General features: G+C 38.2%; 1 protein-coding gene across 3 annotated transcripts in view; it reads right to left on the reverse strand.

Annotated features, from left to right (window-relative positions):
- Positions 1-27594, reverse strand: part of INPP5A (inositol polyphosphate-5-phosphatase A) — a 343269-nt gene that overhangs the window by 84461 nt on the left and 231214 nt on the right. For all 3 annotated transcript variants that reach the window (XM_067465755.1, XM_067465756.1, XM_067465757.1), the window contains exon 9: positions 22537-22621. In XM_067465755.1, the coding sequence (XP_067321856.1) occupies positions 22537-22621 (85 nt within the window). The remainder of the gene's footprint in view (positions 1-22536; positions 22622-27594) is intronic.

A 27594-nucleotide genomic window follows, 5' to 3' on the forward strand; every position in this document is an offset into this window, starting at 1 on the left:
ACAAAAACAAATTCTGACTTAATTACTGGATATTTTTCTCATACAGATTTGTGAACATGCCTTCAAGTCACCTCTTGACCCATGATTTTAATAAGATTTTCTTAGACAACGAATGCTCAGAGGTGGTCCTGTTAGTCACTTCCCCTGAAATACAGCACCTAGTATTTGTTGGTGTACTCCTATGCAAAAACTAACTAGGGCCGCCACTGCTTAGCCTCCAATATCAGACAGGATCTGATACCTTTAAGGCAGGGGTCCTCAAACTTTTTAAACAGAGGGCCAGGTTGTAGTCTCTCAAACTGTTGGAGGGCCGGGTTATAATTTGAAAAAAAAAGAAAAGAATGAATTCCTATGCACACTGCACACATATTATTTGTAGTACAAAAACACTTAAAACAATACAATAATTAAAATAAAGAACAATTTTAACAAATATAAACGTATTAGTATTTCAATGGGAAGTGTGGACTTGCTTTTGGCTGATGAGATAGGATTGTTGTTGTTGTGTGTTTTCAAGTCATTTCAGACTGAGCGAGGGCCGGGTAAATGACCTTGGAGGGCCGCATCTGGAACCCGGGCCTTAGTTTGAGGACCCCTGCTTTAGGGATTTAGGTCTTGTATTGATACTGCATTATCTGTTCACTCTTGCTTTGCAGTAGTTCAGCTACAAAGGCATTTCAAAGTGGATTGTCAGTTTTGGGAGCTGAAAACTCAAAATGTTTCCTCAATGTGGAACTTCAGTATGATATTACAGTTCCGTATTTCTGAACTGCTCTACGCAAAGGACTGGTTGGGTGGGTGGGCTCCAAGATACATTTTACCAATTTTTCATGCCCATCCCTCTAAAAGTGACCCTGCTCCTGAGCTTTTATCTATCTGACAACTTCACGGAAGAAAACATGCAGCTTCTCTGATAGCATGAAATTGGAAACAATGGCCTGTGGAAACAAAAGCAGAGTTGGAAAAGGCAAGATACTGGCTGGTCCTGTCTGTTTTTTTTTAAAGCCACAAACAGATGTTTATAAGACCTTGAGCAAGCTGAAAGGGAAAGGCTTGTAAAAGAACTGGAACTTAAGGAGAATGGGGTGAGGAATCTGGAATAAAAGACTAGGTGAAGCTAGATGGATTTTCAGCAGATAAATCTCTCTACTAAAAAGCAAGTTGCTGCCATGAATTTCAATGGCACATTTTTCTTCCTCATTTAAAACAAAAAACAAACAACAAAAGAACTCCTTCTCCATCCCTCCTCCCATTTTGAATTCCAAGAGAAGGATTCCTACAACCTTTCTATGCAATTCACAAGTCTGCGGTTCCCTTTTTTGATACGTATTACGAAATCGGTTTAACTCGTTGGGAAACCAACTCTTCAAATTTCAGAGGCACTTTGATATATTGAAACCGCTCTGTTTCATTCTGAAATGGGAAGCAAAGCCGTTAGTTCTGAAAAGAGGCTTAAGGAGCACCAAGATAAAAGGTTATGCTCAGGGAATCTTGATTGGAAAAAAAGACCTAATACTAGGTCCAAATTATGTCTGGTTTCTTTGACTTTCTTGGGCATTATTTTGGGCTCAAGAAGGGAAAAAAGAAGGAAGGGAGCACGTGAAGAGTCTATGAAGCGCCGTCATCATGAATCGAGGTTCTGTTTCACAAAAGGCAATATGCGCCATTTACAAATGGAACAAAGTACAGAATTACTTTTCGGAGGGAAGTTTCTGCTTTTGTGATTAAACCCCTCTTCCTCTTTCTTGCTGAGCCTGCTAACCGAAAGCCTTAGCAGTATGCTTCAGTGCACAAAAATCATGTATTCATTATAGGGTGGAAAAATCCTTGAAAAATTAGCACAAAGGAGGATGCATAACTTAAGGTCTGGTAGGGGTAGCCCTCACTTGAACTCTTTCACATTTACATAGATTTTCTTATTTATGCAGCATACATACACAAAAAGGATAGTATCATCATCAATAATAGTTTTACAGCAAGCATTTGGTCAAATGTACCAGTGTTTAAAATGCAACTCTCAAAAACGATATCAAAAATACTGTTTAGGGATGTGGCATTAAGTTTTTGTTGTCTACACATTGGAACTCTTTCAATTCCTTAATCTAATTTTTTTTCTGGGCTTTTTCCCAGTCTTGAGCAAAGGCGGCTGGACTGACACTTATACATCATAGCAAGGAAAAGAGTAATACGTCAGGCTGTTGTCTTTGTTACACTTTAGTGTCCTGAAAAAACTTTCTGTTCAAATATCTCAGGATTCCTTTCTTTAGCAAGTATAGGTTTAAAACTCTGACACCCTAAATTATGCACAAACCACTTTATGTAGTGTATGTATGGAAATAAGACTGCAAACTGATTTACAGGAGGTGAGGGAAGAGAAAGATTAGGGCCAGAACACAATGAAGTTTATGGGAGGGAAGTCTTCCTCTGCTGTGGAATCCCCCCAGATGCTTTCGAAAGTGCATTGGGGTTGATGGCTATTGTATAGGCAATTCTAGTGGCATTCTATTAGTGTAGTGGTGGGAAGCATGTGGTTCTTGAGACATTGTCATGAATGTATGTCTGAATCTCTCACAGATATATAAACCTCCCTTGCCTAGGTCCCAATATACCTCACAACCTCTGAGGATGCCTACCATAGATGTGGGCAAAATGTCTGGAGAGGATGCTTCTGGATCATGGCCATATAGCCCAGAAAACTCACAGCAACCCTATGTCTTCATTAATTCTCCTTCTGAAGAGAATTAATGTTCTTCCTGCTGCAAGAAATACTGCAAAAACCACAACTTTTGGAGCCTATTCTCAATTTTGGATTTTTGCTGTACAAAATATTGCACATGGCTATTTTCTGCGCAGAAATCAAATTACTGCACAGAAACATCTATTTTCTATGCATAATATTCTGTTTCCTTAGTGGAAAATGTTGCCTTCTGTGGAAATCAACTGTAAGTGAATTTTGCATGGAGTAAGTCCCCAATTGCAACTTTTTTGTACCGTAAATAATATTTCTGTCTATATTACTTTCTGTACAAAAATGTTTCATGTGAAGGAAATGTTGTTATAAGTGGAAAACAATCCCACGGTAATCTCTGCTGAATAAGTCTCAAACTGGAATATTACTCATTCATTTATTTATTTACTATACTTGTATACCACCTTTCTCAGCCTTATCGGCGACTAAAGGCGGTTTCCAACAAGTCAGTACTCAACAGTTCAAGATTCTTCTGATAGGGGGTTTTCAACGCTAAAAAAAACCCCATGTTTTTGGCATTTTTTTCAACTATTTTAAAATATTCTTTCCATTCCCAGATGATTGCTTATAATTCTCAGGATTGCTCACCATTGGATGAGGCTGATAATTGGAATAATAACAACAACAATTACAATATTTTTTTTATCTACTCTCTCTATGCATTGAGGTGAAGATCAAGAGCAGATTGAAATATATAATAGATTATGCCCATTACATCAGTTAAAAACATCCAACACTAATTAAAAATATCATACTTATTAAAGCAGTATATAATGAATATATATGAAAAGCTGTCAATTTATACTTTAAAACAATAAGGCTGCATAATTCCCACTGCTCTGTCAGTACAGCCCTAAATTGATCTGCTAATTGTCTCAAGAAACTAGAGAACTAATACAAATTATAGAAGACAAGTCAGGAGAGAGGGAAAGGAGGATGTTAATGGATTCTGCTGGAATTTCGAAGCATATCACTACCTTGTATTTCCTAAAGGAAAACATCACAAAGGAAGATGATCTATTTCAAGAACTGTATTGGTATCCCTTCCCCCAGATTGTGTCGGAGAACAAGAAAAATCTATTACTAATTGTTGGGAACAACACCAGACTATATAGGTCAAAATTGACTGACATCACTCTGTACAAGCAGTATTGAAGCATACAAAGAATCTGTTGTGCTTTAAAGCTTACGGTACATTGCAATGCAGTAAATGAAAAGCCACTATTATGAGGAGATGTTTATGTCAGTATCTGAAACAAATCTTCTTTTTCCTGGAATAATGCTGTTCTAGATTGTTAAGTGCTGCACTGATAAACAACATGTGATAAAGATTGTATAATCTCTGCTCGCAAGATTCACTCTTTAACTCATTAACAGCTCCAGTTAATTATGCTAATGAATTCCTGAGACTTTTCTCAAAGGATTTTCACGTGGAAGCCTTCCACAAAAAACAACATAGTAGTTACATGTGCTATTTTTATTATACCTGTTGTAGTTTATTTTTCATAAGTATAGAGACTAAAAAAGTAAGATATAGTTATATAGAGTTATATATACTTTCCAAAAAATTGTCCAGGTCATCTTTCCATTGAAATAAGTATGTCTGTGACAAACAAACATGAATTAATTAAATGTATTACAAGTAAATGACAAGGGACTTCAAAGAGGACCTCAACAATTAGGAAAATGCTATTAAAAAGATCCCATTTTGTGTACCAATGAAGCTAGACTCTTAAAGTGGTGGCATAAATATGTGACAGAAGTCCCAAATTATAGGTAAGTTTATGGAAGGAGGTTTTAAGATATCCTAGCTCTAAGATGGTTAGGTTAGAATCATCATCTTGCAGTGAGCTCAAAAATATAGTAGAAACTAATAATGTATTTGGTTCAAGAAACACAAAAATAATGATTTGGACATTTCGAGAACTAGCTCAACAATAACAGGGGTAAGTAAATTGCTTCAGTCAGCCTATTTTTCTTTCTTTCCTCCACAAATAAAGGTGAAACTCTCTTCACTATACTGCAGAGAAAGAAATAGCATTTATATGATTACTTTGATTGTGCTTTTCTTGCATGGCAAGGGGTTGGACTAATGGCCCATGTGGTCTCTTCCAATTCTATGATTCTATATAGGAACTTTCCCGTAGCCAATTTTATTTTTTAAAAAAGGGTGGGTGGAGTGGTTGAAACAATTTTATTTTTTTAGTGAATCATGGAGAATACATATCCTGGCAATGGAGTCTGTGGATTCTGCAGTAATTGAGCATTCACTTGGCCATCAGAAACAGTCTTGTTCACATAAAGTCCGAGGTCTAACAATGACATAACTTCTCGTCTTTGCTCCTATTCCATGGTTTCTTTGGCAGGGATTGGATTAGATGAACAGTGGTAGACACCGTAGTTTTCACCTGCAATCTAGGTGTGCATGTTATGAGGGCCTTCATCAGTACCAGTTGCCGCAATGGTTCTCAACCTGCTGCCTTCTTAGTTTCAAAATTTGGCTTTTTCTTTTTTCCCATGAACTCAATAACGTTCAGTTGCTTTGATAGACATTTGGGCATCTTCTGGAGTCAGGTGGATGAAAGGAAACACTAACAGCAACTAACAGGGCTTTAAGTCTCAGAAGAGCAACTCAAGCTATCAGAAAATAGCACAGTAAGACAGCTGTGTTTCGAATGACCTACAGCTTTTTTTTTTTTGTACCCCAGTGGGAGAAGGAAGAAGGAGGACGTAAAAGCAAGCTTTGAAAGGGGTAAGAGCAAGAGAGCAGAGATGTGAGTACTTTTAGATTTTTTAAAATAATATTTCCATGGGGTAAAAATTACATGGGGTAAAAATATGAAATTACATAATAAAATCCATAATTGTATAGATTTTTCATTTAATGAAAAATGTTGATTAAAATCAGAGATACAGCATTTTGAAAGATCTCTCATACACATATTTTTCCTTTTAAATTGGAATATCTAATTCCAATTAAATATTAAATTGGAATATCTAAAAATCAAGATCTATGACCCACACATATTACTGCATTTTTAAAAACTACATAAAATACCTTTAATCTGGTACCTATTTATTCAAAAACACTTGATAGTTTAGTAGAAATTACAGTATACACTTTCAAAGCAAGCACAAATTTTGTAGTTGCTATAGACCTGGAAACATTGTAAATTGTATTTAAACTAGTTTAACAAGGAAAAGAGGAGTCAGATTCAGGGGAGTCAGATTCTGATGTCAATTTCAGTGGATTATGCCGTGTTCACATCAAAAAGATTGATTAAACAACTGCAACGTCAAAACATGGTTGCTTCTACTATTTTGGCTATTGCTGCTATTGCAGTGTAAATTGGCAGGAAGGTTGTTAATGACAGTATGAATACATTATCAAAATTTGGTTAAGATAGTGCTTGCAGTTCTGGAGGCACTCTAATTTTTTCTTCTCATTGACTTAGCATGAGGATATGGTTAACCAGTTAAAATTCATGAGTAAACCAGGTTGGGGATGGGGGGGGGGGGGTGGAACCCGTAACCCCACCCCTGGCTACGGGCTTGTACAGGAATATTATTCCTAATCACATTCTCATATGATCATATGTGTATTTGTGTGGGAAAGAAGAATTCCGCTACCTTATTTTTTTTTTACTATTTTAAATAATAATTGAACTCCTCATGAGTACAGCTAATAGGCGGACCCTGTATCATATAATTGTGAGGCTCTGCCTATCTATGGAGGATACGGCAAACATGACAAAATACATATTTCTGGAATTCCAGAACACTCCAATCCAAAATTGTCCACACCTTTAGTGACACCTTTGGTTTTTGATGGCTTCATGAACACAAACTTTGTTAAGATATTATGTAAAATTAACTTTAGGGTATATATATAAGGAATATATAAAACATAAATGAAATTTGTGTTTAGACTTGGTTCCCATCTCCAGAATATTTCATTATGTATGTATTTGCAATTACAGGTATTATTATTTTTTTTAAAAAAAATACCCAATCCAATATTCAAATAATTCAGATCCCATTCATCTTGGATAGATAAGAATAGTCACCCTGTAGTGCTGGATGTTTTAGTGACAGTATACTTTGTGCAACACCAAAAAAACCCAACAACTCTGCCACCATAAGGTCTGCAATTACTCACTTCTGTTCTCTGCTTCACAAGAAACCCATATTATTTTATTGGCAAATAGATCCATGCAATTGCCAGTTTTAAATTTCCAGAAGTAGAGTACACCTTAATCTAATTTCCTGTATAACAATTCATCTTAAAACATTGCAGACTGCTTGGGATTTTTTCCATTATGTCAGATGACAACAACAAGTGCTTTCTTTTGCTCAACACTGAACCCATTTAAGTTTTAATGACTTCTTTGTTGGCCTTTATGAATCTGCTTCCCATATCACTGTTTCAGATGAAAATGGTGCACTTTTCAAGATAAGGTTATTAACTATTCTAAACTGTTTGCTGTCCATCAATAATCCAAGTGAATAGGAAGAAACAACACTGTCACTGAGGTTAGCCTAATAACACAAAAAGCAAAACAGAGACTTCTCTATTATGTAGACTATGAATGGAGTCACCATTGTCATTGCATATAGTAGGAAGTATGTATAGTGCATTCAAAAGACAACTGAACAATTTTGATGTAATAATATCTATCAAAAGAAAGCATCATAGTCCCAGAAAGTGCAAAATACACATTGCAATATTAATGATAAATAATTGAATCATTAATCCTGCTTTGCCCATTTGTTGCTTGTGCTTTTTCCAGTTTACTTTTACAAGGGATGGATGAGCTATCTAAACCTCTAGAGATGTTAAAAAATTATATTATCTCCTATTGTCGAAGGCTTTCATGGCCGGAATCACTGGGTTGTTGTAGGTTTTTTCGGGCTACATGGCCATGTTCTAGAGGCATTCTCTCCTGACGTTTCGCCTGCATCTATGGCAAGCATCCTCAGAGGTAGTGAGGTGAGGTCTCCTTATTATCTTATTATATTATCTCCTTATCTTCACTGTGTGTGAAAGGGTGTCTCGACATTTTCTTGACATTCATCTTGTAAAAGAGTTTTTGTGAAATTTGGATGCTTTTTTAAAATTTGGGAACTTTCAGGTGAAATTTTGTGTCAAGACATTGCTAGAGAATCGAAGAAAGACTCAGTACCACCCGTACAGGAATGGGTGGAAAAAATCAGAGAAATAAAGGACATAGATGAATTGACTTTTTTGTTGAAGAAAAATACAGTTATGATACTAAGAAGAACGAATTGGGATAATCTCCATGAATATCTGGACAATTTGGGAAAATAAGAAACAAGAGAGACAATTTCTTTTTGAACTTATTTTATATTTTTGAATAATAAGAAGATATGATCCAAGAAAATGGAATGGAAGTCATTTTTTGTTTTTCTTTTTTTGTGTTTTTTGTGTATTTTTGTAGAATCTTTTTTTTAGGGGTTATTTGGGATTTTAGTATACTCTTTTGTTTCTTCTTTTTTCTCTTTTTTTCTTTATTTCCTCACTTTGTTATACTTTATTGTTCTCACTCTTTCGTTGTAATCTATATAAAAATTAATAAAATTCTAATTAATTTCTTGTGTCAAAACATTACATTTTCTATAAAATTAAAATATTCTGCACAATGTATTGGATGTCTGTGCAAAATAAATGTACACGCACAAACAAAATCCTCCCAAAGACACCAAAATGTGAAAAACACACACACAAAAGCTTATGAACTCATCCAGAAGGGAGAAAACTTTTGAAATTGTCCATCATCATCTGGGAGAATGAATTTAGAAAAGCCTGACATTCTAATGGGTATCGATATAATCGTTCGGAGTTTTATAATGTTTGTAGTGTAATTTCTGGATTAGTGAGAAAGAGCTGTCCTAGGATAAAATCTGTTTGCTAAGAGACTAGTATCATTAACAATTAAACACAGAACTTGTGCATTGAGTCAGAAATTTATTTTTAACTATAAAACATCATTAAAGAGCTAAGACTGAAAGATAATTTTATCTGAAGGCCTGAATTATGATGTTATGTGCCAGCACGATCTTTCGTCGCTAGTTTCCTTCCAAAAAGCTGTTTTACTGGTGAAGGAGGACAAAATCCATAATTTTTCTTTACTGGAAAGGACAGTTCAATAACTTGCTGATGGATAGGTTTGCAATAGTGGAAACGGGCAATTAAAAAAAGAATTAAATAAAATTGATAGGAGATGAGGAATAATACAGGACACAACTAAGTAGAAATTAGCTAAAACTATTATGCAAAAACAAAAAAGAATTTTAAATATTTAATACTTAAATGACTTAAATATAAATCATTTGAAAGCAATGGAAGAGACTGTTTCACAATGCAAGCAACACATAGGACAGTACAGGGTCTTAATAAAATTAGCACTCTCTTTTAGCAGTAGCCACAGCTATTAAGCAAAGGTAATCTGTTATTTATTCCTTATTAGTAAAATGTTAATAAGTTAGTTTATTTTTTAAAATTTAAAAAACAAAATAATGTTTTGAACAAGTCTCACTAACCAAAACCAACCCTAACAATTAATGGCATTACCCATTTGTCTCACTCTCTTCCAAAAGTAACATATAGTGTTGGGGAATCTGAGCTGTTAGGCTCAAAATAACCCTCACTTGGGGTGATTCCGCCATAAACATAACAGAGTATAAGAAGTAAACTTCACAACCATCAGAAACTTACATGTGGTGAACTGGGATAGCCTTCTATATCTTAGGATGGATCAGAATTGCAGAGTCAGAACTTTAGGTTCAAAAATATTTATTGAAGTAAAAGAAATAAATTCTTGATAGAAAAAGTATTGGAGCTTATTAGCTTACTAAATCTCATCTTCTAAAGATGTAAAAAGTAAAAAGATCCATGCGGCTACATTTTGCCTGGAAAAAGGCAAAATGTGTCCTTACTGGAAGGAAGAAAATGCAGAAGAGACAAAATAGTGGGGACCACATGGCCAACCCCAGGGCAATAAAAATACCTTTAAAAAGGAAGTTCCCTCACAGAGTTCCATTGCTACATCTTCAAAGGGGGGGGGAACAGTGGTAAGGAGAAAGAGTAAAGACGAAGCCCCTTTTGGAAAAACATGCACAGGTATGTGTGGGGGAGGAATCCCTCAGCCTGGCCCTGTCTTTAGTCTAGCTACACATTGAGGTCTGGAAACTTGATGACACAAGAAACTTGTGCACTCCAGGGATGAAGCTCAACACATAGTCCCGAAATCTGTATGATAGTCTAACTTAACTTGCAGCTACACACTGGTGACTTTTATGATGGATCTCAGTGTAGGGGAACCTTGTTTTTGTGAAAGTCTGCCAATCCCCACTTACTAAGAAACAGCTGCTGTAATTGATGGAGTTCTGTTCTCCAGTTGATCAGGAAGCACTTGGTTGCCATTTTCACACACATACTTGTGTAAATGATCTCTAGTTCAAGGGAAAATTATGATTGGGACCCTGTTTTAGTTGTCACAATGGGGATCGCTCATGATAAAAGTGGAAATGGAAGCCAACTGCTATCTGAGAAAAGAGAGCACGTATCACAGTTGATTGCAATGGTTACTGCCTGGCACATGGGGATGTTATGGTGCTTACTAGGGGTGTGCGAATCCATTCTGTTTTCGTTTTGGATTTTAGGTGCCCCCATTCTGCATTCTGAAAAATTATTGGAGATTAGGAGGGGGCATCTTTGGATTCATAATTTGAAATCTTGGGTTTAGCTTCCGCTTCCCAAAACTTCCCAAAAACAGAACCGGGGGGTGGGCACCTGAAAACAGAATGAAAATAGTACGGCAACAGAATTGATTCTGTGCCTAGCACTACTTACGCACACACAGAGACCAACACAGCATTCTGGCTAATATTTCCACATCCTGGCAGTGACAGCTCGAGGAGCAACATGATGGGAGACCTGGCCAACTCTGAAGAGCACAAACCATCTATTTATTTGGTTCAGTTTTCAAATAATCTGCTCTGGAGCACAAGGGTGGCCACAATGAAAACCGGCGAGCCTGGATGTCTAGAACAACAGCAGCAACCCTCTTGGTGTTTATGTGATGTTCCTTGCATTCTGAGGTATCTCACTCTGCCTAATGGGAGGACCAGCTGGGTTTTTTTTAGATAGAGCCATAATGAAATACGGATTCTTACTATACTGACAAAAACACTCTTCCACATGATTTGAGTCCCCATGCAGGGCAACACTCATTCTTCACTTTTTCCATCCAGTATGAAGCCTTCAAAAATTCCTCTGATTCAGAGCTGGGATTTCTCAGATTTAATAGCATCAAGAAAAGTGATGTTAGAGGTCTTATAACAAAGACCTAAATCTGCCATTCTTATCATATCTGCTCAGAAGGAAGTCACATGAATTTTACTGTAAGTATACCAGTGCCAGGTTGTAGCCTAAATCAAGTAGAGAATGTATCAGTGTGCCGAAAGAAGGCAGGTAGTTCATTCTGAAGCAATTCCCTTCCTAGATGTAGGACTCAACTGACCCCACTCCACAGCTCTTAAAATTGGTATTTTTCCTAAGTAGCATCCTTATGTCTTGATCCTAAAAACATACCTCATTTTGTAATATGATTCAGGAATGTTGTTAAGATTTTAAAATGACTGAATTTTGTATAATGATTTCCCACCCTCTGCTCAGATATCATTCTTGTTAAATTCAGAAATGTACCCACCCACAACTTTGCATCTGCTTGCAAATATGCCCAGTGTGGAATACATCTTTGACAGTAAATGGCAAGCAATAATAATAATAAAACAAGCCCAACAGCTGTAACACAGGGGAGAGAGCTTCCAAAAAGCCATCGATCACAATCACTGTCATCTAGGTGATGAATGGCAGGTGTGGCAGCAGCCAGCTCTACCCCGTGGGGCTGTGCCGAGACGAGAGCTACTGGTACTGTTCTCACTCTCTGTCACCCGGTGCCAGCTGAGTCCCCCAGCTGCTGGTTGCTGCCATGCAAGGCATAAAACATACACTTGGAACAATTGCGGCAGCACAGAACGCATCAGCTGCATTATTAATTAGTTTAATGACGCTCAAGCCCTATTAGAAAGCAGGCAGTAATTGTGTTTAATTTGTGTACTCTCTTAATTATGGCCCACAAGCGATGCCAAAAAGTTGATCAAGAATATCATTGCACTCCGTTCTGCTCTGTATCCATGTTTGTATTAATCTGGAGCAAGGGAGAAGCGGCAAGTTATTTCCCGATTGGGAAGGTGGGGGGAGAGGAGCCCTCCTTTCCATTTCCTAAATGGTGTCATCTTTCACATCATGATGCCGAGCGAAACTCACATGCCTGCTGATAACAGTGTCATCTTTTCCTGTAGCCACAAATTAAAAGCAGGTTTACAACTACATGCAATTGAGTGCCTCTCGGGGGCCCTACCGCCGGCAGCTGAAGAACAATCCACTCGAGGCCACCCTCCCTTCCTGATAGAGATAGAAACAATTGCATCATTTAATTTACTATTGCAAAGAGGATACGGCTCATTGGCCCCTCGTTGTTTTGGAGATAGATTTAATTAACCTTCAATGAATCTTGCCAGTAAGTGTGAGCACATCAGCATGGAACCGGATGTGTCAGAAAAACAGCTGAAAAGGTGGGTAATCGGTATGATTGAGTCCAGCCCTACCTAGCAATAGCCCTTGTCACTTATATTTAATACAAAATATTACATTAAATACACAAACGTAGATAAAACTAATAATATAGACAGCCTGGCCCATCTCCATTTATAATAAACTTAAAAAAAAAAAAACAGCAGAGGAAAGGCAGGACTGCACAGGGAAAATACACCCTTTTTACAAACCTGGGTTCAATAATTTTATTTAGGGTGCATCTGCAGTATAGAATTCATGTAGTTTGACACAATTTTAATTGCCATGGCTCAATGCTGGAAATTGTAGTTTGGTGAGACACCAGCAGTATTTGGTAGAGATGGCTAAATACTTTGTAAAACTACATGATAGTTAAAGTGGTGTCAGACTGCATTCGTTCTGCAGTGTAGGTGCACCCATAGACAACCAGACTGGAGAGATCATTTTTTTAAATACTTCACATCCTGTGTGTTAGCAATACTGGAAAACGATTTGCCACCAGTAAAATATACATAATTACATTAAAATTATGTTAATAGGTAGTCATTTGGAAAAAACAGTCTGAACACCTTCCTCCTCCTCTTCCTCAAAGGCCCCATGGGTGCCATTGATGCCACTGCCAGGTTGGGCTGAGGCCTCAGTGCCAAGCATAGAAGACCAGGCCTCATCCCAACATGGCACTGGCATCAATGGCACCCAAGGGTCCTCCGAGGAAGAGGAGGAGGGGGAGCCTCAGCACGGCCCTCTCCGAGGAAGGAGCAGGGAAGGAACAGGGAGCAGCAGAGGTGGCAAGGAGGAGGAGGGTGCCACTGAATGATATTTGTCCCCCCCCCCCCCCAAGTTTTATTACTTTTTAAAAAACCTCGCGAAACAGCGAGTCCACAATAAGCGAAACGCAAAGTAGCGGGGGAACACTGTATACTCATGTATAAATCTAGACAATTTAGTCAAGAAATCAACTGAAATCACCTGGCTTAACTGATCCACGGGTCAATGTAAGCACTGTACTGCAACACTTTATTTTTTTTAAAAGCTAACCCCTTCTCTGAGCAAGAATTTAGACTCCTTAGGATAATGTAAAAGAAGCACCAACCCCCTCTACTCTTCCTGCCATTGCAATGCTTTTGGCATTTTTGAATACCTGGATGGGGAAGTGGCAGTGGGTGGCATTAATACTTTTTCTCTCCATAGAATGTCCCTTGACTTATTCACGGGTCATATCAAAATCCATAATTTTGGCCTCCAAACCTACCCTCAACGTATACATTAGGTCAACTTATACACAAATATATATATGGTACATCTTGCTCCACTAAGGACAATGAGCTGTGTGGCCTTGAAGAGCACTTCTGGAGATGGGGTTACTCAATTCTTTGGCTGCTCATGTCCTCTCCAACTGGGTAGGTGTTTGGTGAGTGAGTCAAGTTTCCCACATCTGCAAAAGAGGAGTACTGACAAAACTCCAAAATTGGGGGCATGGCACACAGAAAGAAAAGAGGAAAAACCTAGCCTGTGGAGAGAATAAGAAGATGACCTAACCTTCCTTGCAGGTATGTTCCCCACTTCTACTATTAGCATTAAATAGTGTGTGTCTCAAGTGCCCGCTAGACAAATTCAAAGCTTTGTATATTATCCCTTGTGGGTCTTTGGCTGCACCACACAAAAGACATTCTTAGAGAAGGGTCACGGGGCAGGGGCACACAAGGATAGGGGAGGTCTCGGCTGTGCTCTATAAAGAGCGATCACAACAGCAAGGGTTCACCCAGAGTTTAATCAGGAGGTAAAGCAAACCTAGAGAGCATTTGCTATATGATCAGGGAAGAAAATTGAGAAAACAGTTAAGAAGGACAGCAATCGCACTATGTTTCAGGTTTTATTTTAGTAACTATGGATCAAACTTGTCTAAAAGATTTGTAGGATGCATTGCGAGAGCCTTGAAGCAGAAACTCCTTGGTGGAATACAGGTCGAGAGTCCCTTATCCCAAATTGAATGCAATATCTTAAAATAATTTTGGATATGAAACATAGTTTGCATACACTGAACCATTAGAGAGCAAAGGTGTCTCTAACTCAGCCACCCATGTCGACAATTTCAGATTTCGGAGTATTTTGGTTTTTGGCATTCTGGATAAAGGATGCTCAACCTTCATTGCTCCTTTTTAAGGTTTTTTTTTTTTTTTGCTCTACAAGACAGAAAGTAAGTTCTACCGTATTCTAAATACTGGAAAGGTTATTTGACTACAAGTCCCAGAACTCCCCTGGGCAGTGAGTATGACGGCTTGCAGATTTTGAGCACATTGGATCTCTTTTAAGGTGCAAAGGACAAAAATGAAAGAGGGAACACGGACCTCTTCTAGGAAAGACAGAGGAGAGGGAGAGAAGATTATAAGACATAAATGGAAGGCAAATGTCTTGAGGTAGTGGTTAGAATCAATTGAAAGAATGTTTTCCCATAGAATGTTGCATTTTAATAGAAGGTTTCTTTTTCAACTGCTTACATATGAAAAACGGGATATAAGTAATTGTGGCCCGACTGACCACAAGTCCCAGTCAGGCTTCCATCCATTTATTATTTGAGCCGGGAGGGGAGACCACCTTAGGAGAGTGTGGTGACAACATTAGTATCCACGCGGCTGTGCCTTTTATTCACCCTGAAAGGCTATTTGAATTGGGGTCAGCTGTAGTCAATTCTTTCTGTTTACCACAATTAATTGTTCTATGCTGGAGGCTAAACAAATCCCTGAAAATACTTCTGCTCCAGAAACATGCAACAAAAGCGATTTTTCTTTTTTTAAACAAGACACTTGTGATAAATGCCAAAGAAATGAGACGTTATTTGTGCCTTGTGCAATATAAGATACCTATGTGAAACATTTAACTGAGTAACCCATTACATTTGCCCTCTCTTGAAATCCTGATTGGTACTAATGCTGATTCTTACACTGAAGTAAAATATGACTTTTATAAGGCTTTTGTACTTACTTGATTTTGTCCAGGTAGGCACAGATTTTTTAAAAAATGTGTTAAACTGTTTTAAAATTGCTCTCTATTTGTTTACAATTTTAAATGGTTTTGAATTGGTTAAATTACTTTTATTTGCATGTTCTTTTGAGATTTATATCTCATCCCATTGCATGAGATAGAACAGAAATAGTTTGATTTTTTTAAAATAAAAAAACCCCCCAAAACCATGAAATCAACTCTTTGGAAGGGAAAGTGTGGATTTCACTTCAGGAACACCTCAGCAAGCGAGAGTCCAAAAGTGGCAGGCTCAAACCCAGAACCTCAACCAATGGCCGATACCAAATGAGAGACTCCCCCCTAGGCACACAGAAAACTGGGCGACTTGGAAGGCGCTGAACAGACTGCGCTCTGGCACCACGAGATGCAGAGCCAACCTCAAGAAATGGGGCTACAAAGTAGAATCCACAACATGCGAGTGTGGAGAAGAGCAAACCACAGACCACCTGCTGCAATGCAACCTGAGCCCCGCCACATGCACAATGGAGGACCTCCTTGCAGCAACACCAGAGGCACTCCAAGTGGCCAGCTACTGGTCAAAGGACATTTAATCAACTACCAAGCTTGCAAACTCTGTTTTGTCTGTTTATTAAAAAATTGTTAAAAATGTAATGCAGTTGTCTGGTTGATACTGACACGATAAATAAATACTTCAGTGCAATTCAGTTCCAAGGAATCCTACGGAGTGATGTAGACTGAGTACTTAATACACAAAGTTAAATTAAATTCACGGAGTATACAAATGGACATGTACATCAACACATACTAGATTCTGGATAAGGCAAATGAACATAAAGAGCAAGTGGATTACTTTCTTTGGTACTGTTCCATTATCTGGGCAGAGGCCATCAGGGGGAGCTAGAGAGAGAAGAGTACTTCAAGAGTACATGGGGGGGGGCGGGTTGAAGGAGGGAAACCATTTCCCCCATTTCTGCTAGTTATTCCCCCACCTTTTTCTATATCATAAACAAGGGTTATTTCCACAATGGGGATATGGGAGCGGGGAATAACAGGAAAAGAGGGTAAAATGGTTTTCCTCCTTCAACCTACCCTCCAACCCCATAAAATGGACAATCGCAGCACCCCCTTGTGGCCTCCGCCCAGATAACGGAGCAATACTCTTTCTTGGACGAAACAATTGTAAGGGACAAAGATCCACATGATTATGTTTCTGTGTGAACTATCAAGTGACTTGTAATGATATATCAGGATAATTGTAATAAAAATAAGGATGTGGAGGGTGCAGCTCTCCTAATTACAACATTTGTCTTTCATATGCACCTTATACACATAACTAGATACAATATTTTAAACAATATTGCAGATGAAACAAAGTTTGTGTTTCCTAAACCATCACTATCTAAGTCAGTGGTTCTCAACCTTCCTAATGCCCCGACGCCTTAATGTAGGATGTATTTTCATTCACTGGACCAAATTTGGCACAAATACCCGATATGCCCAAATTTGAATACTGGTGGGGTTGGGGGAGGGGGGTGTTGATTTTGTCATTTGGGAGTTATAGTTGCTGGGATTTATGGTTCATTTAAATTAAAAGAGCAGTCTGAACTCCACCAACGATGCAATTGAACCAGATTTGGCACACATAACTCTCATGACCAACAGAAAATACTGGAAGGGTTTGGTGAGCATTGACCTTGAGTTTGAGAACTGTAGTTCACCTACATCCAGAGCGCACTGTGGACTCAAACAGTGATAGATCTGGACCAAACTTGACATGAATACTCAATATGCCCAAATGTGAACACCGGTGGAGTTTGGGGAAAATAGATCTTGACATTTGGGAGTTGTAGTTGCTGGAATTTATAGTTCACCTGCAATCAAAGAGCATCCTGAAGCCCACCAATGATACAATTTGGCCAAACTTTCCAGACAGAACCCCCATGACCAACGGAATATACTGTGTTTTCTGATGGTCTTGGGGACCCCTCTGACACCTCTCACGACCCCCCCCCAGAGGTCCCGACCCCCAGGTTGAGAAACACTGATCTAAGTCATCAATATGGCAAATTTAGGATTTCAGAGTATTTCAGAATTCCATATAGTGAATGCTCAACCTGTACTACCAAAGTGGGAGTCTGTGAGCCATTGGCTGATGACAAGTTTTATATTGCAGTATATCTGCAATATTGTACACTATTATCTGCATCTTTAGTGTTTGCTACTGCCCCATTGGAAGCCAGTAATTACTGCTCCTCTCCTCCCATTCCATATCGGATAGCCTGAGAAAGCACCGAAGACCAACTGTAATTTGAGGGAGGGGTAAGGTTCTTTACCAAAAGTTGCTCCTCTTACACTACTTGTGTTTAAACTTTGCTGTCCTTAATCCACAAACTGGTACAAACAAGGAAAGTTGCTATGCCCAGCTAGAGTAAACACAGCTGGAATGGCTAAAAGAATAATGAACTAAAACATTATCTAAACTGTGACAGAGTAGATAGATACCAATTAAGAGTGGGCTAGTGGATCTAGCAATTGATTAGGTGTGCAAGGTAGCAAAGCAATGAAGTGATGTTTATTCTTTAGTTTGTTAATGTAGTTAGGGTAGACTAGTGATTTACCAGCAAGCTTTTGGCTCCATGTTAAACTATGGTGGCTTTTTGCTACAGCAACACAGTGGCTACTAGAGCTAACAATCTGGCAGATGTTTGCATTACAAAGGGTATTCTCTCTAAGCAAATTATTCCTGCATCAATTTAAACTAAGTGAAGTACTTGCTGAAAATTGATGGTATGAAAGCAATAAGGTGGGTTATCTTATTGTTGTACTATATTTTAAAAAGTTTTGTATATTGCTTTGGTTTCTGTTTTCAGAACAAATGTACTGTTTTACAAAAAAATCCTGGCAAATATTTGAATTTTCCTACAAAGTTTGACAGACAAGGAAGGAGAAGACTATAACTTGGTTCTCACTGTAATACATACTGTATATTTATGATTTCTGTGTTCAAGCTAGAAGATCTTCAAATTTTTAAGTTAAAATTTGAGACTGAAGCATGCTTCTAAAAGTGCTCATGAACATATATATATATATATATATATATATATATATATATATATATATATATATATATGAGATAATCAATTACACAAAATTTGAAAAAGTTTCTGTTTCTGGTTTGAAAATATTATTTCCTGTTTACTTGTGCAGTACTTCCTTTGAAGGCTGTTGTTATACTCCAGAAACGTTCTTTTTGCAGCTAGCACAAACTATGTTGAATTAGTTGAGACTGGATGAGATATTAATTGAAAAACTACAGCAAAATGTGCTTCAGGATGTCCCGCAAAAACAAAGGTTTTGCAGTTTAATAAACTTTTTCATGTTGTTCAGTTAGGAAATAACATTTGTAACCCAGAGACAAAAATCATGTTACATAGTGTTATTGTCCTTAACATATTTTTGTACATTTTTACTGTATTTTTATTGTATTTTTGTCTTTTCTAAGCTATCTTGAGTATTAGTGTAGGGCAGTGGTTCCCAACCTTTTTTTTTTGTTGACCAGGGACCACTCTCCAACATTAGTACCAAAAGGGTTACGAATCAGTTTTTGGTCAACTTTAGATTCGGTTTGGTTTTTTGGGGTGCTGATTGAGAAAACTGCATTGGATAGACCATGTCAGTTCTAGTTTTTGATACAGAACATATGCCATCCAGTAGTCATCATCTGTTCGCCCACAGAAAACCATATTCAATCATCTAGAGCTGATGTGGTCTATCCAATGCAATTTTCTCAATCTGCACCCCAAATAACCCCAGGAAGAGACCTAAACACGAAGACACCAAAGCACCCCCACTTCCAGGTGCCACATGGAATGGCTCCGCTCAAGGGGACGGAGGAAGAGGAGAAGCAGCACTCAGGAGGCTTGTTGTCTCGCCTTTCATGTGTAGTCACCCTTTCCCCTCCCAACATCCCCATTGCCTCGACACTATAAGAGGGTTTGCGGGTCCAGTCGCTCTTGTTGCAATGGTGTAGTGTCGATGAGGCTGTGGACCATATTTTAGTTCATGGGGACCACTGGTGGTCCATGGACCACAGGTTGAAAACCACTGGTGTAGAGAAATGGTGGGCTATAATTAAAGTGATAGATAGATGAATATGCATAGTTGCTCCATATGGATACATACTCCTTAACCTTCCTCTCCAAAACCTTACGCAACATGTTTGATTGAGAGATAGCAGCCTCCTTGAGCTCACTCAGTAAACTCTGTCATTAAGCAGACATCTGAACTTAGGTTTCCCTTGTTCCAAGTCTAGCATTCTAGCCATCATCAATAAATACAAGGTATGGTAGGTTATATTTAAAAGGGGAGGAAAAGTAGCAAAGCCACCTGTAAATATTCTTTGCCTAAGAAGGCTCAATGATATTAATGGGGTTGCCATAAACTGATAGGGAACTTGAAGACACACACACTGTACTGTCGAATTACTGAGATACAAATCTGTACCAAGACTTTTGGTGGATTTTGGGGGAGATCAAACGTTTTCTTAATTCTTGAAAACTGGATTTAGAAACCCAACTCACATCTGATCCATGGACAGAAGTATCACTATTATTTTAATCCATTAGAATATGAGTCCCCTGGAGAGATAGGGTGGCCTATAAATAAAGTTGTTGTTGTTGTTGTTGTTGTTGTTGTTGTTGTTATTATTATTATTATTATTATTATTATATGCAAAGAACAGATTTCCATATGTGTTGTTTAGTCACTTCCACTGAATGGTATCCTGCCATAAATCTGCAATGGTCCTATTCCCATATCATTATGTATATGAAGCCTAGATGTGTAGGATTACATAAATTCTGACATACCTACATATAACTCTTAACAGTACCATGGTAATGAATTTTGGGAATTACACCTCAATATGTGAGGCCTACATACCATAAAGTCATCAGATTGGAAGATAAGCAGGGTCAGCTCTAGTTAATACTTGGATGGGAGAATGCCAACAAATACCAGGTGCTGTAGGCTATATTTCAGAGGAAGGACCTGACAAAACCACATCTAACTATTCCTTGCATAATACAAAATTCATGGGGTTCACCATACATTGACAGGTGACTTAAAATCATACACACACAGTTCAACACATCTGGAGTACACCTGGCTGGGAACAGCTGCTGTAGATCACCAGGACAATGATCCATTTAATATCCCATTACATTTATTTGTCTAGATCAATAAGATCTATTTGCTAACATAAACTTGACTTTCTCTGTGTACAGGGTAACCTTGACTTGCTCTCCTGAACAGTGAAACAGAATTTTCTACCAAAGTTATACTAATGTTTTGGAGTAATCTTTCCCTGCCCCACCCCAAAACCGTCAAATAGTGATTTATTGCTTCTTAATTGTAATTTAATATGGCCAATAATACGCCACTTGATTTATGTCACTTTATATGAGCACAGAAAATCTATTTTTGAAACAACCCATACATCTTTCAGAAGCTCTGCTAAGAATAGCTTAAGAAATACATTGCTTTGTGCTGCTGTTTGGATAGGCAGATCTAATTGCTCAATGTACAAAATCTAGTACTGCTGTATCTTATAATGGCCAAATGTTTTACAGTAGTGTCTCATTTTAAAATGAATAGGACAATAAGGTGAAGAGGAGGAAATGTCTGCAAGGCATTATGCTAGCAGCAGATGGGAAACCACTCTCCCTGTCTTAAGATGATGTCCATCATCTTAAATGATACTATCAGAGAATGGTTCCATACCACCAAAACCAAAACCAATATATGGCCTCCTCTTAAGAGAATGGAAAGGATTTGGAATTTTTCCCACTTTCAAAGAATGGATTTAGCAAACTCTGGATATGAAAACCAAACAAACCCCAAACTGCACCCTTCTTTAGAGGTTTTTAAACAGAGACTGGATGACCTCTCCCATTAATGCCTTGTTTGTGGTAGGGGCTTGGATTGACGCCCTTGTGGTCGTTTCCAACTTCATGTCTCCATGGTTAGAGAAGATTATTCTGAGATTTATTTTTCAATTTCTGAACATTTGCTGTGCTTTTTACATGTTTGGAATTTATTGCAATAGAAGGGAAGGGAGGGAGGAAAAAGAAAAGAAAGAATATACATAATTTTAAACGGAAAAATCTATACTGATATTTCTCTGCATGGTAATAACGGCAAACACAATGAGAAAAATTCTTTGTTGACTGAGATCCTGAACTTATATTTGTAACACTTTTCCATATGTGTATATAGCATTTTAGAACTTCTCAGCAAACACACTGTTACATTTGCACACAATACAATTGTTCCTATACAAACAAAAATACTGCAAAAAAACAAAAACAAAACAAACAAAATAAAACTTTAAAATTCTGCAAAAGAGAGTATTTTTTACCCGCAAGATTGAAATTAGATTTACAGCTATGTGCACAACTGGAAATAATTCAAGATGGGAAGCTGAAGTATTTTTTTAATAACAATATCTGATTTATCCAGAAACTCATACAAGTGAATATAAGCCCAGAAACTTCTTGTTCAAAGATCATCTCATTTACAAACTCACTCATTGGCCTAAATGGAAACATCAATACCCACTTCAGTTTTGGATTGTCTGAGGTCATGTGGAGGGATGTATAAGACCAGTGTTTCCCCAGGTGTTTTTGGCCTAGAACTGCTAGGAATCCCAGCTGGTTTACCAGCTGTTGGGATTTCTGGGAGTTGAAGGCCAAAACATCTGGGGACCCACAGGTTGTGAACTACTGTGTTAGACTTTACCATTGCTAGTATTGTGAAGTATTCATGACCATTCCTACACATACCTGATACGTATGAAAGAAACAAGGCAGAAACCAAGTTCTGCCTCTGTAGTCAAATTAATGATTTCTAGATTAGCCAGTTTTCTCAGAGATTGCACCATATGCTTTGGATTTGACCACTAGCATTCTATCATTTTTCAGCAACTTTTATTGAGTTGTTTCAGCGGAGTACTAAGTAGATTGTAGTACTGAAAGAGGACATTATTTACAGCCAATTGTTTTTCTACAAACTTAACACCAACTCAGGTCCCTTAAGCATTCTTTTAAAATGGGAGACTTGTAAATGTGAAGAATGGAGAAAGGCCTACCTCTACAACTGACTTTGCATCCAGTCGAAAGTTGAAATCTCCAAAGACAAAATACGAAACTCTCTCAAACCGCTGATCTATAATTCTGAAATGGTATAAAAGAAATAAAGATTAAAATGCAGTATGCTCAGATGCATGTGAAATAAGATAATACAGTACAGGCAGTCCCTGGGTTACAAACATCTGACTTACAAACAACTCCTAGTTGAGAACGAAGTGAGAGAAATCTACCCATTGGAAGGGAAATTAACTCCTGTGAGTTGAGTTATCATGGGGAAAAGGAGTCTCCACTGAAGCGTTATCATCAATCCTTGTTTCCATAACAAGCCGATTTTTTCAAAATCCAATTATCACAAGGACTGAAAATGAGGTCAAATTTTCTGAACAGAGTCACAAACAGCAAAACAAATTTCACAGGGGTCTTAACCCTTCCCTATGTTATCCAAAGCTATATATCTGGCTGGAGTGACACTTAAAAATGTACCTGTTCCAATTTACGTACAAATTCAAGTTAAGATCAAACCTACAGAAAAGGTCCATGGCCACCTGCACATGTCTCATGTTCAAATTTCCAGGGGGTCAGCTTTGATTCATTGATCAGAAAACAGGCAAAAACTGACCCTCAAAGTGGATAACTATTCCAGTTATGACCAACCATATAAACACATTGTTCCTCCGGCATGAATGGGAATGAAGACACCTAGTTTCTTGCAGGTGGTGGCTGAACCACTAATATTTGGGGGTGGAGGTTAAAACAATAATGAAATTAACATGTAAGCAATGCAAAACAAACAAAAATACAAGCATACAAAACCCTATAATGTGAAATATTCCTGAACCCTGCTGTTCAAGGTTCTAGTTTACCAACTATGGCCTCTTCAGTGATTTCATTTTGTTTCCTCAAATAAAATAGTTTATCAGCACCACAACTGAACAAACATGCTATTTGTCTTGAGATATTTTCATTCATTCCTCTACCTTACACTTTTTTAGCTCTCCAAAATTTGCTAATAGCCTACTCGTATCCTACATGGCAGGGGACTGGAGTGGATGGCCCTTGTGTATCATGATGCTCACCTATGAACACCAAAAATAGATGGGCTGATTATGATCAATAGGAACAACACAAGATATGAAATACTACTGCTACAACTACAGGCAGTACCCAAGTTACAAACAAGATAGGTTTTGTAGGTTGGTTCTTAAGTTGAATTTGTATGTAAGTCAGAACACGCACATTTTCGGTTTGCGTTTTCGATTTTACTCTGTTGTAATTTGTTGTTTGGGTTTAGCCTCATGTAAGCCGCTCCGAGTCCCCATTGGGGAGATGGTGGTGGCGTATAAATAATGTATGATGATGATGATGATTATTATTATTATTATTTAAGTGTAACTCCAGATAGATAGATAGAAGCTTTGGATAGCATAGGGAAAGTTTAACACTCCCATGGTGTTTGTTTTGCTGCCTATGCCTCTGTTCAGGAAAAATAGCCTCACTTTCTGTCCTTGTGATAATTGGATTTTGAAAAAATTGGCTTGTTGTGGAAACAAGGATTGGTGATACAGCTTCGATGGAGACATCTTTTTCCAGGAGTGAATTTCTCGTTTGCAAGTCAGATGTTTGTAACTCTGTACTAATAAGAATGTTACCATGTCTACAGTATATTAGTCAAATATTCAAACTTCCCAAATACATTATTGAGAAATGAACTTCAACCTGGAGTGCAAAAATTTGAAAAGAGATTTATGAGTGGTTCATTTAAAAATATTTTCCATGTTCTGAGTTTGATATGACAACAGTTTGATTACTTCAAGGTCTAGTCAAAACAGCAAGAGGAATCCTAACAAAATAAACTGCCTTGCCCTTAAGAAAAATATCTGCTTCAAAAGATGACCCATCCCAAAGCCTAGAAAAGAATAAAAGACTCAACTATTGGTTGGTGAAAGTATTTGCATTAATCAGCCTTCTGATGGAAGGTGGGACATTGGAGTTGGCACCCGATTCATTTCCTGTGGTATTGTGAGTGATCTCAATGAGATGAATGGGTTGGATTGAGAAACATATGAAAACATGTAGTTCTTTAGGTTTCAGATGTTGACAACTATAAATCTCTACGGCTCATCAAATATCAAATATATGCAGGAGGGTTCTCCCCTCTTCCTAGCAAGACTGGGGGACTTTAGAAGTTGCTTTATTGTAATCCCACATTACAATTTCCTTTTGAACATGGCATGAATCAAAATTTCCTATAAAAGGTTGCAATTAATCACCCAGTGGAGTGATAAATTTCAACAGTGTAAAAAAGAAAGCAGCCAAGCCATGTCACCCACATTAATTTAATGTTTCTCAGTGGGAGGATCTAGTGCTATTTCATGTAGTTCTTATCCGATGTCTGTGTTGCACCATCAAAAATATTGTAACTATTTGCAAGACTTATAACACAATTACACGATGCTGCCAAACATCTGATCAAATTAGCCTGATCAAGTTACCCAAACAACTGATGGAGTGATTGTTCTTGTAGTTACTCACAAAAAGAATGAGGATATAATGCCCTCAACAGAGAGAGGTTCACTCTACTTGAAACATGGCATGCGGCATATAATTTGTGTTGAGATTTGAGACCCAGTTCTTTATACAACCAGTTACAAATAGTTTCTTGTAAAGCAGACTGAGGGGCCTTCCACATAGCCATATAACCCAGAATATCAAGGCAGAAAATCCCACAATATCTGCTTTGAACTGGGTTATCTGAGTCCACACTGCCATATATTCCAGTTCAAAGCAGATAACGTGGGATTTTATTCAGCTGTGTGGAAGTCTGCCCTTTTAAGTAATGAGAACCTTTCTGCATAATGGGCATGTATCAATGATGCCTTGTTATCTGGAACATCAAGCAAAAGGTGGGTGCTAGAAACAATATCATACGAAAGCTGACTAGCACGACCTGGGGATCACAACCAGACACAGTGAAGACATCTACCCTTGTGCTATGCTACTCTGCTGCTGAGTATGCATGCCCAGTGTGGAACACATCTCACCACGCTAAAACAGTGGATGTGGCTCTTAATGAGACATGCCACATTATCACGGGGTGTCTGTGCCCTACACCATTGGAGAAACTACACTGTCTAGCCGGTATTGCACCACCTGACATCCGCCGGGAAGTAGCAGCCAACAGTGAAAAGACCAAGGCAGTGATATCTCCAGCTCATCCCTTGTTTGGGTATCAGCCAGCACATCAACGACTTAAATCAAGAAATAGTTTTCTAAGATCTACAGAGACACTCGCTGGAACACCTCAGCAAGCGAGAGTCCAAAAGTGGCAGGCTCAAACCCAGAACCTCAATCAATGGCTGATACCAAATGAGAGACTCCCCCCTGGGCACACAGAAAACTGGGCGACTTGGAAGGCGCTGAACAGACTGTGCTCTGGCACCACGAGATGCAGAGACAATCTTAAGAAATGGGGCTACAAAGTGGAATCCATGACATGCGAGTGTGGAGAAGAGCAAACCACTGACCACCTGCTGCAATGCAGCCTGAATCCTGCCACATGCACAATGGAGGACCTTCTTGCGGCAACACCAGAGGCACTCCATGTGGTCAGATACTGGTCAAAGGACATTTAATCAACTACCAAGCTTGCAAACTTTGTGTTTAAATGTTTATTGTCAATGTTTTTTGTTTATTTTGTTTATGAGATTTATTTTAACTGTTTTGTATTGTTGTTGTTATTGCTTTTTTGATGTATTGTGGGCTCGGCCTCATGTAAGCCGCACCGAGTCCTTTGGGGAGATGGTAGCGGGGGTTTTTTTGGGTTTTTTTTGTCGTGTCAGGAGTGACTCCTGGTGTGAGAGAATTGGCTGTCTGCAAGGACGTTGCCCAGGGGACGCCTGGATGATTTGATGTTTTTATCATCCTTGTGGGAGGCTTCTCTCATGTCCCCGCATGAGGAGCTGAAGCTGATAAAGGGAGCTCATCCGCCTCTCCCCGGATTCAAACCTGCGACCTGTCGGTCTTCAGTCCTGCCGGCACAGGGGTTTAACCCACTGCGCCACCGGGGTAGCGGGAAATAAATAAAGTATTATTATTATTATTATTATTATTATTATTGTCTGTTTGTTTTGTTAAAAATGTAATACTAATGTCTGGTTGCTCCTGACACGATAAATATTTATCTGGAACTTGCTTTGCAAGGCACATTTCTACAAAATCATCATCATTATCATAAAATGATAGAACCATAGAGTTGGAAGAGACCTTATGGGCCATCCAGTCCAACCCCCTGCCAAGAAGCAGGAGAATCATCATTAAATCATCATTTTATCATTAAAAGTAATATATTAATCATGTATTATTTAATTTGGTACTCACAGGGGAGAACAAAAGTAATGTGTTACAAATGTGAAAGAAAAAAATAACTAATGTTAATCCTATTGTTTTAAAAATGAGCATTTCAAGCTCTATAGACAACACATTTGCTTGAGAATTATTTAAATTAAACAATACTATTGGATTACTGCTTAGTATAAGTAGGTTACTAGGGGTACATGAAGGTTAGCTGTTGGGAATCAATATCATAAGATCACAGAGCTAGGATGGACTGCAAAGTCATCTAAACCAATTTCCTGCCATGCAGGATCATGCAACGAAACTATTTTTGTGAGATGGCCACTCAACCTCAGTTAAATACTTCCAGTGAAGAAGGTAGTCCTTCACAACAACAAGACTAACTGGCATTTTCCTATAAACACTGTTTTAAGGATTTCTTCAGATGAGTAGCAGCCAGAACATGAATGCATCAGATTTTCTACTCAAAATGAAAAGAATGGGTAACACCTACAATCTTACATGGCACTGGCTGAACCACAACATCTGCTAAAATCCAAGCACTGAATACAGCACAAGAAATAAGCACAAACAATGAAACAAATGTCTCTAAGCATAAGATGGAAAATACTTCATTTACAACTATGTTCGTTAATTTAAAGTTGGAAAAGTCTTGTGAATCTTAGGTTATTGTACTTACACATCCATCCTCTGCATATACCCTT

This window comes from Anolis sagrei, chromosome 3, assembly GCF_037176765.1.
Source record: "Anolis sagrei isolate rAnoSag1 chromosome 3, rAnoSag1.mat, whole genome shotgun sequence".
NCBI classification, from domain to species: Eukaryota; Metazoa; Chordata; class Lepidosauria; order Squamata; family Dactyloidae; genus Anolis; species Anolis sagrei.